Here is a 20,486-nt window from a genome sequence, read left to right on the forward strand (position 1 = left end):
GATTGCTTTCTCATCCTCTGACTCTGGAGATAAAGATACTCCTTCTGTCTGAGTAAGGGCGGGCATCTCTCACACGAGGGATGGTCTCTGGACCTACATTAGAGGAAGGCCAGAAAATCTTTCCTGCACCTGCTCTTTCTCAGATTCCTTCAGCTTGAGATACTAGACGCGCCAAGGCATCGTATGCAGGGGTAGCATGTCCTGAGCGCCATCAAATGTCAAACATTGAACTGTAACAGTGAAATTAAATGCCGGAGTTACCGCTGCGGCTCGGCGATAACAAACCTGACTAGTATCCATGAGGATTCGGGTTCCATCCCTGGCCTCGCTCAGTGGGTTAAGGATCTGGAATTGCTGTGAGTTGCTGTATAGGTCGCAGAAGTGGCTTGGATCTCTAGTTGCTGTGGCTGTGGTATAGGCTGGCAGCTGCAGCTCCAATACAACCCCTCGCCTGGGGACTTCCATGTGCTTAAAAAGCAAAAATTTTTTTTAAAAAAAGAAAATATAGATTAATAAATAGTTGATCTTAGGATGTGAGAAAATTTTAGTCATAAAAGCAAGGAAAGAAACCTTTAAGGGAACTAGAAACAGCATAAAATATAAGTATGTAACCAACAGAAAAAAAAAAGTGCAGCAGACAAATAGGAAAAATGCTAAATGCTGTTCAAGATAGTGTTTTCTTTTAAATCTGACCAACTGACTATAAATCCAGAGGTTCCCATGACATCCTCAGATTTGATGATTTGCTGGAATGACTCACAGAACTGAGTAACAATGGCGGTTTTATTATAGCAGAAGGATACAAGTCAGAACCAGCCCCCACCCCCAGTGGAGGTCTGGGAGGGTCCCGAACCAGACGTCTCTGCTGTCCCCTCCTAGCGCGCATGTGACAGCATGCAGAGTGCTGCCATCCAGGGAAGCTCACTTGAGCTTTATTGGGTGTCATTATAAAGGTGTGATTGATTGGATCCTTAGGTTAAACCAAATCCAGCCCCACTCCCTCCTGCCAGAGGTTGATATCAAGTGGCTCAAAGCCCCAACCCTCTAATACATGATCGGGATTTCTGGCATCACCGGCCCCCAACCATTTACCTTCCAGCTTAGACTGCTAGGGGCCCGCCATGGATGACAAAGACACTCGTCAGGGACATTTCAGAGATCTGGACGCTGCCTCCCAGTAACTGGGGACAGAGGTCAGCCAGAGTCTTGATTATGCGGGACCTTTCAAGAAAACAAAGCTTTTAATAGATGATCAGTTTGGCAGTCAACACTGATGGCAGGAAGGTAAACTCTTTTTTGTCACGGAAGACACAAGGTCTTGAGTGTTAAAATAACAAAAAGACAATCACCCAAGCACGATGCAAATTTACTTACTCTTAAGTGGCCGTGGGTTGGCTCTGTGGTCACCAGGGACCCAGTTTTCTTGCATCTTGTTGTCCGCCCTCCTTAACGCGGGATTCCCACCTATGGTCAGCTGTGGCTCTGGGCGTCCAGCCCTCACATTCATGCTCCAGCCAGCATTTCCTCTTCGTTAACTTCCAGGAATTCTCCGTCTTGTTATCCTGCTGTTGCGTACATGGCCTCATGGGTAACCTGGGAAATGTGGTCGTCACTCCAGGTAGTCATGGGCTGAGCCAGAATTTGAGGATTCTGTTACTAAGCAAAAATGAGCAAAATAACAAGGGGGCTGCTAACAGTTCTGCCTTACTCTAATTGGTCCTGTAATTCCACTTTTAAGAATTTACCCTGAGGAAATCTGAAATACAAAGAATAGTAGCGAAATGGGATCCATGGCGTCTTGGGAGCACTGGGATGCAGGTTCGATCCCCAGCCCAGCACAGTAGTTTAAGGACCTGGCGTTGCCACAGCTGAGGTCTCGATTTGCAGGCTCGGATCTGATCCCTGGCCCAGGAACTCCATATGCTGCAGGGCAGCCAAAAAAGAAAAGAAAAAAAAGATACAATAGTGATGATGATAATAATAATAGTAACACTCATCTAGCACCTATTATGTACCAGATAGTGCTGGTACTAAGCACATTGCATCTACTAACTCATTTAAAATTCAATACCGCTGTAATTTGTGCTTCTGAAATGTACACATAAAGTAAGTGTGTTTTACCACAATTTTAACAGTGAAAAAAAAGTCAACTACAATCCTTTGAAGTATGTACTGTTATTGTCCCCATTTTAGAAAAGAGGAACCTGAGGCCTAGACAGTGTGAATAACCTGCTCAGGTTCACATGGGAAGTAGCAGCAGAGTTAGAATCTGGGTCAAATCAGAGCCCCCTCCATAATGCTGTGCTGCGTCACTGCAAGATTATCTCAGCCTTATTTTCTGGTGCTGAAACCTCAGAAAGAACCTAACTGCCCATCAGTAGGAGAATGGACAAATTATGGTGCACTAATATATTGACATACTATGTGGGCATTAAAGCATGTTTTTTGGAAAGAATATTAGGTTAAAAAGGTAGGATACAGAGCACATGAACAGTATAATCCCATTCTTGTTAAAAATTAAGCTGAGTGAAAAGAAATAAACTTTCCAAAACAGTTGGATGTTTTCTAGCCTTTTCTGTATTTTCCTGTTTTTCTATAATAACAAGTTATTGTATCTTTAATCAGGATTTTTAAAGATTAAAATCTGTGACTGGGTGATTCTCACTCTTACGAATTTATCCTGAGGAATTATTTAGAAATTCAGACCAGGATTGTGCACAACAGTGTTTACAACTCTTTTATAGTGACCATCTTAAAATAATAGAAATGTAAGAACATGGATATCCATTGGTAAGCAGGTGTTTAAATTATAGTACTCAGGAGTTCCCATCGTGGCACAGTGGAAACAAATCCAACTAGGAACTATGAGGTTGTAGGTTTGATCCCTGACCTCGCTCAGTGGGTTAAAGATCTGGCATTGCCGTGAGCTGTGGTGTAGGTTGCAGATATGGCTCAGATGTAATGTTGCTGTGGCTGTCGCTTAGGCCGGCAGCTGCAGCTCCGATTAGACCCCTGGCCTGGGAACCTCCATATGCCACAGATAAAGAAAAAGAAAAAAAAAAAATTATAGTACTTTATCCCATGGAATATGATATAGCTGATAAAAATTTGTAACCAAAACAAGGTATCTTTTGGGAATTCCCATCATGGCTCAGAGGAAACAAATCTGACTAGTATCCATGAGGGTACGAGTTTGATCCCTGGCCTCATTCAGTGGGTTAAGGATCCAGAATTGCCATGAGTGTAGGTCACATGCGTCTCGGAGCCGATGTTGCTGTGGCTGTGGCGAAGGCTGGCAGCTACAGCACTGATTTGACCCCTAATCTGGGACCTTCCATATGCCGAGGGTGGGGATCTAAAAAGGAAAAGGGGGGAAAAAAAAGTACATACAATTAGATTTCCAGATGATATGTCTGTTATGTGCATCTTCATTTTAGTCATTTAGCAAATACTTACTGAGCACCTGGAATGCAGCAAGAATGGTAATAGGCCCTCAGGGCACAACTGTGGATGAGATAGACACGGTCTCTTGTCTCACAAAGTCTTAAGTCTATAGGAAATAACAGCCAAACGAGCAATTAGATACATCAAAAGCATTCAAAATGAGAAGTACCACCTTGGGGAAATGATAGGAGTACCTCAAGGTGTATCTGACTCCTTTTGGTGGCCTTCAGGAGGCTTCTCAGAGAACAAGGCATGTAGCTGAGCACTGGAGGACAGATGAGGTGAGGCTGAGGTACACACTGTCCAGCAGCCCAGGGGGCAGGAGCGGCAAGGGGGTGCTGAGAGCCTTGGCAGAGGAGTGAGGGGAGGTGCTCAGTGGGACAAGAGCCCTGAGATCAGTAGGATGCTGAGCTCTTCTGTTTAAAGAGTTAGAATTTTGGAAAGCAGCGAATGGGTTTTTAAGAAGACAATGCATTTACATCTGTATTTGAGAAAATCCATGCAATGAGATTGGAGTGAAGGAAGAGAAGGCTAGCAAAAGGGAGAGCAGTTGAGACCATCATAATGATCCAATGAGGAATGGTGGTATCTTGAGCCAGGCCTCGGCAGTCAGGGGTTGGAGGGGGGCAGGGGTGGGGAGGAGGCAGACAGATTTGAGCATTGTCAGAGCTTCAGTCAAGAGGCTTGGTGACCAATCCAGCCGGAATTGAAGGAGGCTTTGTGAGATGATAGTCTGTGTGTCTTTATTCACGTGCTACTAACTTATTTCTCTGATGGGGTGAAATACACATAACAAAATTTGTCATTCTCAAGGTTTTTTTTTGTTTGTTTGTTTTTGTTTTTTTTGTCTTTTTGCCATTTCTTGGGCCACTCCAGCGGCATACGGAGGTTCCCAGGCTAGGGGTCGAATCGGAGCTGTAGCTGCCAGCCTACACCAGAGCCACAGCAACGCAGGATCCGAGCCACGTCTGCAGTCTACACCACAGCTCACGGCAACGCCAGATCCTTAACCCACTGAGCAAGGGCAGGGATCGAACCCACAACCTCATGGTTCCTAGTCGGATCCGTTAACCACTGCGCCACAACGGGAACTCCTCAAGGTTGCATGGTGTGGGGGCACCACATTGTGTTTATCTTTTCATCAGTTGATGGACATTTGAGTTGTTTTCACCCTTTGGATATCATGAATAGTACTCTGTGAATGTGAGTGTATAGGAATTTTTCTTTTTTTTTTGAACTCTTGTTTTTAATTCTGGGGTATTTTTTTAATTTGGGGGTATATACTCAGAAATTGAATTACTGGGTCCTGTGGTAATCCTGCGTTTAACTTTTTGAGGCAGTGCCGGCATGTTTTCCACAGCTGCTGCACCATTTTACATTCCCACCAGCAATGCACTGAGGATTCTAACTTCTCCACGTCCTTGTCAGCCCTTGTTACTGTTCATCTTCTTCACAAGAGCCATCCTAGGGGATGTGAAGTGTTTTCTCATTGTGGCTTATTTATATGTCTGAGGACAGATGATGCTGATTGTCTTTTCATGTGTTTATTGGCCATTTTTGAGTTCTCTTCTTTGGAGACATGTGAATGGTAGTCACGTAGATTTTTAGTCTTTTAATTCTTTAAATGTTAGCTGGAAAGCGCCTCAAGAAGGAGTAAGAAAGAGGTTGAGGTATGGAGAGAGGACCATGATAGTACAAGTTCTGTGATAATGGTACACAGTCTAAGAGAACAGTTGAGAGTGTAAGTGGAGGGGACGGGAAGAATCACACTTGTATTAAAATAAAACTGAAGAAGGAAGGATGGCACAAATGCAGCCAATCTTGTAGATTAACATACAGGCAGTGGGGGAATTTCTTATCTGGTGGCACAGTTTTCTGATGAAGGGTAGTGAGGAGTTGGTGAGGTTTGAGAGATAGGAAAGGTTTGGAATAATCTCTAAAGGAAATGAGACTGCTGATTAGGGAGGTGTAGCTGTACTTTGGGGACAACTTGAAAGGCTCCACTGAGATTGGATACTGCATATTTTACATGAACATGAAATTGTGCTTTATGGTTTCAAAATATTCTTACCCATTGAGTACTTAGAAGTCAAGGTTTACGGCCAGAAGAGAGGTAGTTGGATTGGTTATGGATTGAGATTTTGCCTGGGAGAAGGTATTATTAAGATAAGAAAACTGATTATATTGACAAAAGTCATCGAACAATAGACCATGAAGCCTAGGCAAGAAAGAGAAGGTAACTGATTATGATGAACCATGTAAGCTAAAGTACAGAGCAGGAGATTTTCAAAAAGAAGGTGATGATGTTGGCAGGAGAAAGAGGAGTACACTTTAGGCAGACAAAGCAAAGTGGAGAAGAAAATGAGTAGAAACCAGGGAGAAAGCAGGAGGCACAGGGCCTGGAGGCTCTGGCCCACCATGGTTGGCCGAGAGAAGGCTGTTCAGGGCTGGGGGCCAGGGTTTTATTCACAGAGGTTACTGTGTGAGAACTAACATGTAACAGTGGGGACAGGAAAAAGACTGGGAGAAAACTCCTCCACTCCCCCACAACTCCAGTCTCTGAATCAGACACTTCCTTTCTAAGTGTTTGTCACACCCCTTTTCACATGGTACTGTATATCTTTCTTTCTTTCTTTCTTTTTTTTTTTTTTTTTTTGCTTTTTAGAGCCACACCTGCAGCATATGGAAATTCCTGGGTTAGGGGTCAAATTGGAGCTTCAGCTGCCAGCCACGCAGGATCCAAGCCACATCTGTGACCTACACCACGGCTCACGGCAACACCAGATCCTCAACCCACTGAGCCAGGCCAGGGATCAAACCAGCACCATCGTGGATACTAGTCGGATACGTTTCCACTGCACCACAATGGGAGCTCCCTGTATGTGTCTTTCTTACTTGAGCTTGTCCCTTGTCCATGGCACAGGGACCTTCTTAAATATTTCAGAATTATAGAGGTGATTATTCCTAGATTGTAGAATAATGGATTATTTTATCTTCTCTACATTGAGTGTTATTTTTTCAATTAGGAGAAAAATCTTTAAAACATCTTTTAATTCATATTCTTACCTAAAAAATTGAAGCTGTATTTTTTTTTTTTTTTTTCTTTCTGAGGCCCCCCCCCCCCCACCCAAGTTATGCTCAGGGACTTTCACTCTTCTCACGACAGAAGTGTCCTGAGTTCTGCGGTGCTCAGATTTCAGTGCGCAAACTGGGCCCTCACCCCAGGCCCTCACCCCAGCGTCTCTCATTCAGTAAATCTGGGCGGGGCCCATACATTTGCATTTCTGACAAGTTCCTGGGCAGTGCTGAAGTTGTTGGCTTGGGGACCTCCTGTTGAGAACCCCTGTAGCAGGGAGAAAGGTACAGCTGAGCATAACATCTCAGTTCTTTAGAGAAGGGGCTGCAGGCTGAAATGACAAGACTCTCAACGGTATGTCCCCACGTTTCTAACTGTCCCTCTCCTTTGTCCTTCAGACAGAACATAAGGGGGCAGTAGACAACTGGGACATTTGAATCTGCCCCTGACATTTGTCACAGTCAGAATTTTCTTCCCTCCTCCCAAACCCTCACACACCCTTTGGATCTTCTCTTTGCTACACAAGGGTGAGAGGCCGAGACCTTGGTGTGTGTGTGTGTGTGTGTGTGTGTGTGTGTGTGTGTGTGTGTGTGTGTGTGTGTGTGAGTCATCATTGAACATTAGCGCTGAATTTTGGCTGGTACTGATGTGGCCCACATTTAGTCTTCAGAAACAAATAGTTACTTACTGTTGCTTTTTTTTTTTTTTTTTTTTTAACTGAAAACTTACTGTTTTGAAATATTTAGCCACATTTTAACTTAAAGACTTGTCTTTTCAGTGGTAAGAATAAGTAATCCTTGACTCTCATGACTAGCCCTGTGGTAAAAATACACACCAGAATCTCAACTGAGATTTTCAGTGAAGGCTCACCCTGCAGTGAAACAAAGCCCCAGACTGAAGGCTTCAGTGTATAAGAAAATGTTCCCTTTACATTAGTGTTTTCATTGTAATTTTTGTAATTCCATGGCAGCTGGGTATTCATGTTTGCTGCGTAAGTGTATATATGGAATGTCTTTTTTGGTCTCATGGTTGTAATCATCTAAACTTTCATTTCAGCTGATGAGTAAAGAGTCTCCTGTCTCTGCTGGAAATGATGCCTACGTTGACCTTGATCGCCAGGTACCAAATCTTGCATTGTTTCTAATCCATGCAGAAACTGAAGGGTAAACTGTAGCTATTGATGAAAAGACTGTCGCCATTGAAATTGCTCGAAATATATTGGTATAATTCTTTATTTTTTACCTAAAAATTCAAGAATCTGAGCTACTTTACTAGTGGATATTACACTTTGTAATTTAATCTGTAATTTTAATTAACATTATTGTATAACCCACTTTAAATGAACTTCTTTAACTTAGTGTAATTTGTGTTTCCATTAGTGATAGCTCTCTGTCTGCCACATTTAACACAGTAGATGCAGCCCTGGAAAATGGCATGCATTTAATCTTATGATTTATTTGTAATACAAAAGATATTTTACCAACAATCTTTTAGGAGATATTTAAACACCCAAAGGAACTGCTATATCTTCTAAGGAACTCTGCAGTGTATTCTTATGGTTTTAAATTAATTTGTAACTTTAATTATTGCTCTTTAATAAAATACTGTTACATTGTCAGTTGCTATGTTCCTTATTCTGGGACATCTGTTCCAAAGCATGAGTAGAAATTTTTGTGTTCTTTGTCTTCTCTCATTTCTTCCCCATGGTTTTTCAAAGTTTTGCAGGAAAATCTTTGGACATGCTGTAATTTTAACCCAAATTGTCTTTCTCTTTTTGGTGTTTGATTTTAAACTTGCTACCTCCAATGCATTTTTGTTTGTATCTATATTAATTTTATTGTATTTATATCTAATTTTATTTTAATCCATTTTTCTTCTTTAAAATTAATTTTAATTTCAATTAATTTATTCTTACACTACTAACTTGTATAATAATAGGACACGGGAATGTTTGGTATGTGTTGAGAATCAGAATAATCAAAACCTTTCGTTTTAAAACTAATATACAAAATTAACACAAAGGTTTGGTATGACTAAACACTTGTGTTGAAATGCACTGCTTTATATTTTAACAGTTGAACCCCTGTTCCTCTAACACATACATATTTTACCTAGGGAAAATCTGTCAATTATTACAGAATCAACATTACCAAGAAGCAAGTAGCCCAGAAAGTAGAAGATAATGTTAAAAAAAAAAACTTGATAGGAGAAAAGAAAATTCAGAGTACAGAAAAGATAAGGATTGGGAGTTCTCATTGTGGCTCAGTGAGTTAAGAACCTGACTAATATCTATGATGATGCGATTTTGATCCCTGGCCTCGCTCAGTGGGTTAAGGATCCAGCATTGCTGTGAACTGTGGTGTAGGTCACATGCAGCTTGGATCCGGTGTTGCTGTGACTGTGGTGTAAGCCAGCAGCTGCAGCTCTGATTCAACCCCTAGCCTGGGAACTTCCATGTGCCTTGGGTGAGGCCCTAAGAAGCAAAAAAAAAAAGAGAGAGAGAGAGAAGGCTAAATATTCAAAATGTATCAAAATTAGAAGTGCCTTCTTTTGACTTGTACAGAAGGGTTCTTTGATTTCTTCCTGCCCCACAGGAAAAGAAGGGAGGTGCTCAGGAATGGGGAGAATTAGAAATGGCAGGCCAGGAGTTCCCACTGTGGCTCAGTGAGTTCCGAACCCGACTAGTTAGTATCCATGAGGATGAGGGTTCAATCCCTGGCCTCACTCAGTGGGTTAAGGATCCAGCGTTGCCATGAGCTGCAGTGTAGGTGACAGACACGGCTCGAATCTCAAGTTGCTGTGGTTGTGGTGTAGGCTGGCAGCTATAGCTCATTTTTAATTTTTAATTTTTCTTGCACATGTGCAGTTATTAGTTGTTGCCCCTTCATATTGAAAGGCTGACTGTAGGAGTTCCCGTCATGGCTCAGTGGTTAATGAATCTGACTAGGAACCATTAGGTTGAGGGTTCGATCCCTGGCCTCGCTCCGTGGTAAGGATCCGGCATTGCTTTGAGCTGTGGTGTAGGTCACAGACGAGGCTCAGATCCTGCGTTGCTGTGGCTCTGGTGAAGACCGGCGGCTACAGCTCCGATTAGACCCCTAGCCTGGGAATCACCGTATGCTATGGGTATGGCCCTAGAAAAGACAAAAAAAAGAAAGAAAGAAAGGCTGACTATAGCGCTTTGTCTCTACCCAGCTGAAGAAAACGTCAGAGGAACTAAATGAAGCTTTGTCAGCCAAGGAAGAAATCGCTCAAAGGTGCCATGAGTTGGATCTGCAGGTAAGAGGTCTGTCCCCGCACCACCTGTTTGAAACCTGCGCTGGGCACCACCACGTGCCCTGGGTCCTACTGCGGTATGGTTTCACTGTGACACAGCCCTGAGCAGAGAGGAAAAGGAAAATAGGTCCTGAAAAAAGCATGCAGGCTGAGAGCAAAGATTGGAGTTTTCCTTCCCTCTTTCAACCCCATTAAATTCATAATGAATGAATTAAAATGGGATTAATCCCACAAGCAGAGAAGAGAAAGAAGAGGGAGAGTAGCTCTCAGGAAGGGGAGGATGGGTAAAAGCCCTGATTTGTAGTGTTGGTCAATTTCCACAATATAACCCCTCCCACAGTGACCAATTCCAGGTGATTAAAGGTTTAACACTGAATATTTAACAAGCAGATTGGTTATATGTAGCCAGCAGGAGCACACCACCACTCATTACCAACCTCTGAAGGCCAAAAGGAAGTTGGGGAAAAGTGCTGAATGGGCTAAAAGAAATAGAGAATGCAGTGGCCAAGAACAGCCAGAACGGGGAGGGACTTGCCGGGGGCCAAACCCCAGAGAGCCCACACGATAGAGGTACAGTGAGGCTGTGGAGGAGGTACCACAAAGGAGAGCTCACCCCCACCCCCACCCCATCACCACTGCACCTGTCACCTGTAGCAGGCTTGCCATCCTGAGGTTTTCTTTTCTAAAGAAGTTAAACGGAAGCAGAGGAGATTAGACTGAATATGGGTATTGCAGGGTCATGCTCTTTCCATTTCGACATTTCTGGGTTCTCTGACCTACAGAAAACCAGCTTCTTGTAGATGAGCCCAGAAGTGAAGCCCACAAAGGCAAAGCTTCCAGTTACCTTTGTTGTTGACCAGTTGTTACCTGGGAGGGAAATCTGCATAACAAAAGAGCAGGATCGAGGAGTTCCCTGGTGGCTCAGCAGGTCAAGATCTGGTATTGTCACCATAGCGGCTCAAGTCACTGCTGTGATGTATGTTCAGTCCTTGGCTTGGGAACTTCCACATGCTGGGGGCGTGGCCAAAAAAATCTTCTGAAAAGAGAGAAGGATCAAGATAAACAGGAAACCGGTCCTAGAGGAGGTGGAGAAATGTGGGGTAGTAGGAGAAAGTTTTCTCTTTAACTATTTGACACCCTCAGTGAAATTGGTGAAGACATTGCATCTATAAGGGATGTGGGAGGAGAGGGTGGAGGCACAGATGAGGCATAACTGGCCATATTTTGATTCTTGTTATAGCTGGGTAACAGGGTTTGTGGTATTTTACACTAGAAGCATTTTACTTTGAAAGGCATAAAAGTTGGTCATTGCTTTGGATGCGGGAAGAAGTATAATCAGAGCACCCTTGTTGGATAATATAGTAAATAATAATTACCTAGTAAATGCTGTTCATTGCTATTCAAATTTTAAAATTCAACTATATGCAAATGCTATAGTTACACTAATGAATAAATAAGGATTGAGTGTTTTTATAAGCAGGATATATTCCTTTTATAATATAATATTCCTTTTATAATATAAAATTGAAATTAGAAGTTCCCTTATGACACAGCAGGTTAAGCATCTGGTATTGCTATAGGTGTAGTGCAAGCTGCAACTGTGGCTCGGGTTCAGTCCTTAGTTCAGAAACTTCCACATGCTGTGGACGTGGCCAAAAAAAAAAAGAAGAATTAAAATCATACACAGGGGTTGGCAGGCTCCAGCTGGCCATCTGTCTCATAAGTAAAGTCGTGATCACACAGGCACGCCCATTCCTGGGTTGTCATCTGAGGTGCTTTCCTGCTGCAGTGACAGAACTGAGAACTTGCTGCAGAGACCATGGCCCTGAGCAGTTAAGCTGTTCACTGTTTGATTCCTTGCAGAAGAGTCACCTGTCCCAGGTGCAGACAGCAGAGAGGATGGCGGGGCTGCAGAGAGGTTTGGAGCAAACGGGGGTATCACCGTAACTCTCAGGCACGCCAGTGTGGTCTCTGATGTAGGAATGTAACTGTCACTGGTTTTTAGCGCTGAGACCCGTCCTGTAGAGAAGAATTGTTGCGGAAGTAAAGGAACAGGTGAGGAAGGTGGAGAAGCAGGATGGGTCGGGGCCGTGAGGGTGAGGGTCAATGTCAGGGCCTCTCCACGAGGGCGCAACTGTGTCACTGCTGTGGCTCAGGTTCCGTCCCTGGCTTCAGAACTTCTGCATGCCAGGGTGTGGCCAAAAAAAAAAAAATTTGTGTTGGCTTAAACATAATTGAGGAGTGGTGAGAAGTAGCCAAGATCTGTTTAAAGGCAGAGCCAGTGATATTTGCTGAAAGAGTGGACATGCGTGTGAAGATGAGACATAAAGGATGGTGACTAAGGTGTGGTAGGACACAGCATCGCTGAGATGGGCATGACTGGGAGGCCGGGGTAGGGCAGTGAGAGTCCCACCCAGAGTAGATTCCAGATGCCTGTTAGACATCCAAGTGGATGTGATACCCAGTTGAGGCGTCCAGGCTGGAAATGGAAATGTGCGAGCTGTCAGTGAGGAAATGCTGTTTAAGCCTACAAACTGAAGCCATCACTGTATTTAGAAGAGAAGAGCCAAGGGGGCTCCAGTGCTGGGGGATGAAGAGGCCTTGAGGGGAAGCACAGTGGCCAGGAGAGGGGGCAGAGGTTAGCTGATCCTGAGGATGGCAGGCAGTGGCCCAATGGGAACAATTGTGAGAGATAGCCCGAGTGCTCAGGAGGGGGCAGAATTAGAAATGGTGCAGGCCAGGAGTTCCCACTGTGGCTCAGTGAGTTATGAACCCAGCTAGTATCCATGAGGATGTATGTTCAATCCCTGGCCTCACTCAGTGGGTTAAGGATCCAGCCGTGCCAAGAGCTGCAGTGTAGGTCACAGACATGGCTCAGATCTCAAGTTGCTGTGGCTATGGTATAGGCTGGCAGCTATAGTTCTGACTCAGCCCCTAGCCTGAAAACTTCCATATGCCACAGATACAGCCCTAAAAAGCAAAAAATGAATAAAAAAATAAAGTGCACAATTTCGATGCGTGTTGACATGATAAACGTATGAACCCATGACCACCATTAGTATAACAAGCCTCCTGATGACTCTGTGATCCTTCTCCAGTCGCTGGCTCTGCTTTCTATCACTGTAGCTTAATTTGTATCTTCCAGAATCACCTACAAAAGGAGTCGTACGCAGTGTACTCTTTTTGCCTGGCTTCTTCCATTTGAGATTCATTCGTGTTGTCAGTATCAGTAGTTCATTCTTGGAGTTCCACGGTGGCTCAGCAGGTTAAGGATCCAGTGTTGTCACTGCTTTATCTCAGATTTCTGCTATGGTGAGGGTCCAATACCTGGCCCGGGAACTTGTGTATGCTGTGGACGCAGCCATAAAAGAAGTTAATTATTTTTTGTTGTCAAATAGCATTCTGTTGTATAGGTATGCTGTAATTTATTTATTCATTCACCTGTTGATAAACATTTATTTTTTCCGTGTTACAAATGAAGCTGCTATAAACATTTTTTTCTAAGTCTCTTTGTGGACATATGCTTGTTATTTCTCTTTGGTAAGTAAATTCCTAAGAGGAAGATGGCCGGGTCATGCGGTGGTTGCATGTTTAATTTTTTTGAAAACACAAACCAGTTTTTCACAGCATTTAGAACATTCCACATGCTCACCAGACATGAGAGGCTCCTGTTTATCTTCATCTTCACTAACTTTTGTTACAGTCAGTCAGTTTAATTTTTGGCATTCCTGCAGGAGTGTGTTGGTATAACATTGTGGTTTCAATTTGTGTTTCTTGAATAACTGATCATGAATATCTCTTTGTGTGCTTAGTTCAACCAGTGAAGATATATAGATAGCAGCTGTCTTCAAATATAAACTAAAGAATGAGTTCTTGGAGTTTCCGTCATGGTGCAGTGGTAACGCGACTAGGAACCATGGGGTTGCAGGTTCGGTCCCTGGCCTTGCTTGGTGGGTTAAGGAACCGGCATTGCCGTGAGCTATGGTGTAGGTTGCAGATGCGACTCAGATCCCACGTTGCTGTGGCTCTGGTGTAGACTGGCGGCTACAGCTCCAATTCGACCCCTGGCCTGGGAACCTCCATATGCTGTGGGAGCAGCCCTAGAAAAGGCAAAAAGACAAACAAACAAACAAAGAACGAGTTCTTGCTCCCTTGTACATGCTGTTCTGCCTGTGCAATATTCCAAAATGATGTAAATGTTATAGGTGGAGGTCGACTGTACTGCTTTAAAAATAAGCTTTAATTCGTAATGGTAAGTCACACGTGATTATGCTGGCTCCAGTGTAACTGGAGACAGTAACCACTGTCTTCCTGTGTCCCAACAGGTCGCAGCGTTGCAGGAGGAGAAGAGTAGTCTGTTGGCTGAGAATCAGGTGTTAATGGAAAGACTTAATCAGTCCGATTCCATAGAAGATCCTAACAGCCCAGCAGGAAGAAGGCACCTGCAACTCCAGACTCAGTTAGAACAGCTCCAGGAAGAGACATTCAGGTAAAGGCCCACTCACTCAGGTCTCATTTTTTAAAGTTTGATCATGCCTTTTACTTATGTATTTATTTTTAATTTTCCCACTGTACAGCAAGGGGACCAAGTTATCCTTACATGTATACATTACAATTACATTTTTTTTCCCCACCCTTTGTTCTGTTGCAGCATGAGTATCTAGACATAGTTCTCAATGCTACTCAGCAGGATCTCCTTGTAAATCTATTCCAAGTTGTGTCTGATAAGCCCAAGCTCCTGATCCCTCCCACTCCCTCCCCCTCCCATCAGGCAGCAACTAGTCAAAGTTTGATAATGCCTTTTAAAGTTGGAAGTATAGGGAGTTACCATCGTGGCACAGTGGAAACATCCAACTAGTATCCATGAGAACGTGGATTCGAGCCCTGGCCTTGCTCAATGGGTTAAGGATCCAGTGTTGCCGTGAGCTGTGGTGTAGCTCGAAAATGCAGCTTGGCTCTGGTGTTGCTGTTGCTATGACTGTGATGTAGGCTGGCAGCTTCAGCTCCAATTCTACCCATAGCCTGGGAATTTCTATATGCCACGAGTGCTGATCTAAAAAGCAAAAAAAAAAAAAAGTTGAGAGTATAGTGTTAGAACTTGGTTGGGTAGCTGCAAACCCAGGGTCTGTGTACTTAGCCACCGCCCCAGAGTCCTCCCCCACAACACAAACTAACCGTATATCCTGGAGAAATTCTGGCGGCACCCACCCTCAGCAGTACCTGAGGACTGAATACCTGCCTGCAGGATAACTGTGAGAGAAAGGCAAAAGCCAAATACCTGCCCCCCCCAACCCTGCCAGGTGATTGGAGACAGGTAAAGGCAGACTGAGAACAAAAGTCGGAGAAATTGCTGGCAAAGGAGCCAAGGGTGAGCTGGAGTGGTCGAGAGAAAGATTAAATTCACTCCGAATCTGAAATTATTTTACAACCAAAAAAGGAAATTCGATCACCAACTGCAGGGACAGGTTTCAAAGTAATTTTATCTTCTAAAAGGGCCAGATGCCATAAAATGTACAGGCACTGAATTTGAAGAGATTGGTGCTCCTTCCAGGGCACAGCTTAAAGAGACGCTGGTCAAAGGCCATGTGTGTGGTTTATAGAGACAGACTTATTTAAAGGGCAGGCTGATGTAAAGGTGCCCTGCAAGGTAGAACAGAACCACAAATTTGAAGGACATATCCGTACAGTTAAAATATTGTGTTATTTACTAGAAAATATACCATAACCTCTTTCTTATCTGACGTAGATTTCCAGTGTTAAAACTATAGGAGAAATTAAATGTCAATTAGATTTTCTCTTTTCATTTAACTTAGTATGGTAACATATCTAGCAGCCTTTGTTTATAAACCACAATGAAATGTTTCTGGATTTTTTTTTTTTTTTTGCCTTTTGCCTTTTGCCTTTTGCCTTTTGCCTTGACAAGAAAAAATAAAAATCTTTCCTTAGTCTTCTCAGAAACCTTAGAAAAATAGTCTATCTGCAGTTTAGGGTGTGATCTGAGAACGCTTTCAGAAAGTCTTCAAGGCCCTTTTCTACATATCTGTGCAGAATATGTACAGATAATGGATTTCCTTAAAAACCATTACAGCAGATGAATGTACAAAGAATTAAGAGAACTCAGCTGTCTTCTCTTAAACCAGATGATTCGAATCACAGAATGTAAAAAACATTCTTTTCATCAATTTTTGGTTTCAAAAATATTTATTTTTCTTAAAGAATATGTTGTCTGTATTAGCATAATGGATTTATTACTATTAAATGGCAAATATCTCATTTATGAATATTCTTTAAATAATTCTGAATAAAATAGTAGCAAATCCAATCCATTACTATATTAAAATAAGCTTTATCCCAGGATTGTTACCTGTTGAATATTATTAAATCTATTATAATCACTATTAATCTGTTATAACTCCTTCAAACTGTAAGTTAAGGGAGAAAAAAATATGAAATAAGCTTCGTACATGAAATTTTCAGTAAAGAATAAGTGAGGAGGATGATTCACTTTGATGTACACCTGAAACCAACAACATTGAGTCACTTATACATCAATAAAATTTATTTTTTAAAAATAATAAACTTCATAGATGTGTTTTGGGTATAAGGAAAATAATGATTCTATTCAGAGGAGTACAATGGAAGAAAAAAAAAAAAGAATAAGTGAGGATGAGTATTAATCTATTATTTGACATTTTTCCTAAACATTCTAAAAATCCTGGCTTTGCCACTTACTGGGCTGTGTAAAATACAGATATATATAGATATTATAGATATATCCCAGTAAGTAATATGAGGAAATTATATGATAGAAACTTCTAAGTTATACATAAATCATATTTTAATACCCCATGGAGAGAGAGAACATATTATTAGGTGTTTTTAATGGAGCATTGTAAGAATGCCATTTCTTCTTCAATTATTATATAATTTGAACTTGATTCCATTTCACATGTTATGTTCCTCCAGAAGTGTTAAGGAGCAAATGATTCCCAGAATATTTTGAGAACAAAGTATAATAAGGGAATACTTGCCATACCCAGTGCTTAAGTATGTTATAAACTTTTACTAGTTAAAATAGCTTGGTACTGGTACAGCAAAACACACCAGTGACACAAGTGAAGATCAGAAACCAATTCAAGTATATATAAAGATATATAATATGATAGAGGTGGCATTTTCTAATCAATAAAGAAAGGTTAAATTATTTCTTGCATAGTTTGAGAACTATGTAAGTATTTTGGCAGGAAAAGTTAGATTCTTATATTACATCATATACCCAAGTGAATTCCAGGGAAGTTGAAGTTAAAAATGAAACCAGGAGTTCCCGTCATGGCGCAGTGGTTAACGAATCCGACTAGGAACCATGAGGTTGCAGGTTCGATCCCTGCCCTTGCTCAGTGGGTTAATGATCCGGCGTTGCCGTGAGCTGTGGTGTAGGTTGCAGATGCGGCTCGGATCCTGCGTTGCTGTGGCTCTGGCATAGGCTGATGGCTACAGCTCCGATTCGACCCCTAGCCTGGGAACCTCCATATGCTGTGGGAGCGGCCCAAGAAATAGCAAAAAGGCAAAAAAAAAAAAAAAAAAAAAATGAAACCATATCAATACTAACAGAAAATAAAGAATTAGAAGAAAAAAAGTTTCTAATTGCACATTGGAGGTAGGAACTATAAAGTATAAGATCATCAGTTGAATTACATAAAAATTAAGAACTTCTGTACATTAAATACTTAGATAAAATTAAAAGTGAATAACCAATGGTAACTGTTTGTGACATGAGAAAGAATCTTATAAACCCAAAGGAAGGATGTATGTTAATCAAAAGAAATTAATATAAACTAGAAACAATATTCGTATTTTGGGGGAAAAAGGTCTATGAATATAAATCAGGCTGGAGGTTATATTCCAAAAATGTTAACAGTAGCTGTCTGTCTAGAGTAAAACATGATTTTTGTCTTACTTGCTTTTCTGTACTTCGTAAATTTCCAAAGGGAATGTATGTTAATTTCATAATCAGAAATAAAACTAAAATTATAGCTAATATATTTTGAAAAATAGTGCTTGGTGTCTAACTTCTAAATAAAGGAATGGTGATCAGATGTTATCTTTCCACAAGTCTTGGACAGTAGAATCCATTTCCAGGACAGTTAAAACTTGGAAATACAGCTGATGGTCTCAAAAGTAAGAGGCAAATTCAAGAAAAATTTTTTTCATTTTCTTTTTACTTACTTTTACTCTTTGACTATTTACTGCAGTAAATAGTGCTTTCTAGATCTATTTTGTTTTGGTTCCAGACTTGAAGCAGCCAAAGATGATTATCGAATACGCTGTGAAGAGTTAGAGAAGGAGATCTCTGAACTCCGGCAGCAGAATGATGAGCTCACCACTTTGGCAGATGATGCCCAGTCTCTCAAAGATGAAATAGATGTTCTCAGGTAAACCGTCTTCCCAAACCCTGAGCAGATCTACCCTGATGCTGGGAACTCCGAGGTCTCTGAGCACAGGAAGGTGCTGAAGATCCAGACCACCTGGGTTCATACCCCAGTGCTGCCATTTATTTAACCCCCATGTGACCATTTTCTCGTCTGTAAAATGGAAATAATACACAAATCTCCCTCAGACTGACATGCAGAATTAAGCGAGTCTATATTTGTAAACCCTTGGAGCAGTATCTGACAAATCAGTGCTGTGTGTACATGTTACACAGACCTCTGACCACCACTTCACCGTTGTGTAGCGCTGAGCTTTTCCTGTTCCTGGTCTGTTGTTTTGAGCCCTCTGGTTACATGGTCCTCCTTTTCCTTGGACACTGTCCCTCCCACCAGGCTTCATTTCCTCGCTGGACTCAACTGTTGGCTCACTGGGCCCCTCACTTCTCCACCATTGTGCTTGTCTGATCTGCGCCCTGTTAGATCATTCTGGCCATTTGTATTTGACACTTTTGCTCTCTGAGTACCGAGAACCAGTAGAGAAAATCACATGGTGTGGAGTTTTGTCCTCCCGTAGACCAACCATCTTTACTCTCCGCTGGGCTCCTCCTCCTGGCCCCGGTTCTGCGGAGAGCAGAAGAGTGGAGAGCTCTGTCCAGCATTCCTTCCTTCTCCCCTGACTGCCCCCACACCTCTCCCAGGCTTCAGTCTCAGGAGCTGACACTGTGAGGAGGAGGGAGGGACCTGTCCTTCTTCCTCCTGTCCAATACTGACTCCTTCAACCCTTCCACCTCCGTAGGGACTGTTACATCAGTTATTATTTTTCTTCATGTTGGAATTGTCCTCCTTAGCATGTATTTATATATTTAGATCCCTCTCATCTTAGAAGTAAGAGACTTATTACCCTCTCCTTCCTTCCAGAACAAATTTAGTTGACACAGGGTAAAATTTACATTCTCTCCTTAACCCACCAAACTCTGCCACTGCCCGCCCCCACTGCTCCATGGAACCAGTGTTCCTCTCTGGTCACTGATAACCTTCTAATTGCCAAATTATTTGGACACTTAGAGTTTATTTTGCTTTTATGCTACATGTGACTCTGCTGGCTACCCCCAGAGTAAATTTCATAATGTTCTCCATTACAAGTTGTGCTGTAATTTTGGTCGTATTTTGGAACCACAAAAAACTAAGCTGGAATCACCTCCAGCCTTATCATTTCATTAAAAAATGTTATTTCCTGGTGATCCCACTTGGTTTGGCACTATCTAAGGCAGCTTTACAACTGTGGATGTGTTTGTGATTTCTGGTTTCACATCTTATTCTAGGCATTCTTCTGATAAGGTGTCTAAACTGGAAGGCCAAGTGGAATCATATAAAAAGAAGCTAGAGGATCTTGGTGATCTGCGGAGGCAGGTTAAACTCTTAGAAGAGAAGAATACTATGTATATGCAGAACACTGTCAGTCTAGAGGAAGAGCTTAGAAAAGCCAATGCAGCTCGAAGTCAACTGGAGACATATAAGAGACAGGTAAGAAGAGGGACACGGCTTCTTAAAGCGTTTGCAGAGAGCTCTCCGTCAAAACAACTGTGGCTTCTTAGAATCCACTGACCTGTTTTCATGGCATTCTGTATTTTTTACCTGTGAAACATTGTTCTCATCCAGAGGTTATTGACTGGGCTCTCTAGCATATCCTTCGATTATTTTTTTATTTTTTTAATTTATTGTGTAAGATTTAAGAAATAGACTGAAGTATAAAAAAAATGCAGTAAGTATCCATGCTTAATGAATTAAAACCATTTTCCCCTCTTCATTACACTTAACCACTAAACCATTTTGTGGTTTTCTTTTTTTTGTCTTTTTGTTGTTGTTGTTGTTGTTGCTATTTCTTGGGCCGCTCCCACAGCATATGGAGGTTCCCAGGCTCGGGGTCGAATCGGAGCTGTAGCCACCGGCCTACACCAGAGCCACAGCAACGCAGGATCCGAGCCGCGTCTGCAACCTACACCACAGCTCACGGCAATGCTGGATCGTTAACCCACTGAGCAAGAGCAGGGACCGAACCCGCAACCTCACGGTTCCTAGTCGGATTCATTAACCACTGCGCCACGACGGGAACTCCTTTTTTTTTTTTTTGTCTTTGTTGTTGTTGTTGTTGTTGTGGTTTTCTTTTTCTTTCTTTCTTTTTTTTTTTTTTTTTTTGGTCCTTTTTTTTTAGGGCCCCATGAGAGGCTTATGGAAGTTCCCAGACTAGGTGTCCAATCAGA

At 42.2% G+C, this 20,486-nt stretch overlaps 1 protein-coding gene across 6 annotated transcripts in view; it reads left to right on the top strand.

Annotated features, from left to right (window-relative positions):
- The window catches only part of HOOK3 (hook microtubule tethering protein 3), a 93,872-nt gene that overhangs the window by 38,147 nt on the left and 35,239 nt on the right, over window positions 1-20,486 (top strand). For all 6 annotated transcript variants that reach the window (XR_014832735.1, XR_014832736.1, XR_014832739.1 and 3 more), the window contains exons 7-11: window positions 7,577-7,639; window positions 9,716-9,799; window positions 14,122-14,285; window positions 18,088-18,228; window positions 19,548-19,749. Coding sequence is in view for 1 of the 6 variants with exons in the window: in XM_021077847.2 (XP_020933506.1) it covers window positions 7,577-7,639; window positions 9,716-9,799; window positions 14,122-14,285; window positions 18,088-18,228; window positions 19,548-19,749 (654 nt within the window). In the remaining 5 variants the exon portion in view is untranslated. The remainder of the gene's footprint in view (window positions 1-7,576; window positions 7,640-9,715; window positions 9,800-14,121; window positions 14,286-18,087; window positions 18,229-19,547; window positions 19,750-20,486) is intronic.

The sequence above is a fragment of the Sus scrofa genome, chromosome 17 (genome assembly GCF_054392235.1).
Source record: "Sus scrofa isolate SSC_HxYL_T2T_F1_AM1 chromosome 17, Sscrofa_HxYL_maternal_Yorkshire_Landrace_v2.0, whole genome shotgun sequence".
NCBI classification, from domain to species: domain Eukaryota; kingdom Metazoa; phylum Chordata; class Mammalia; order Artiodactyla; family Suidae; genus Sus; species Sus scrofa.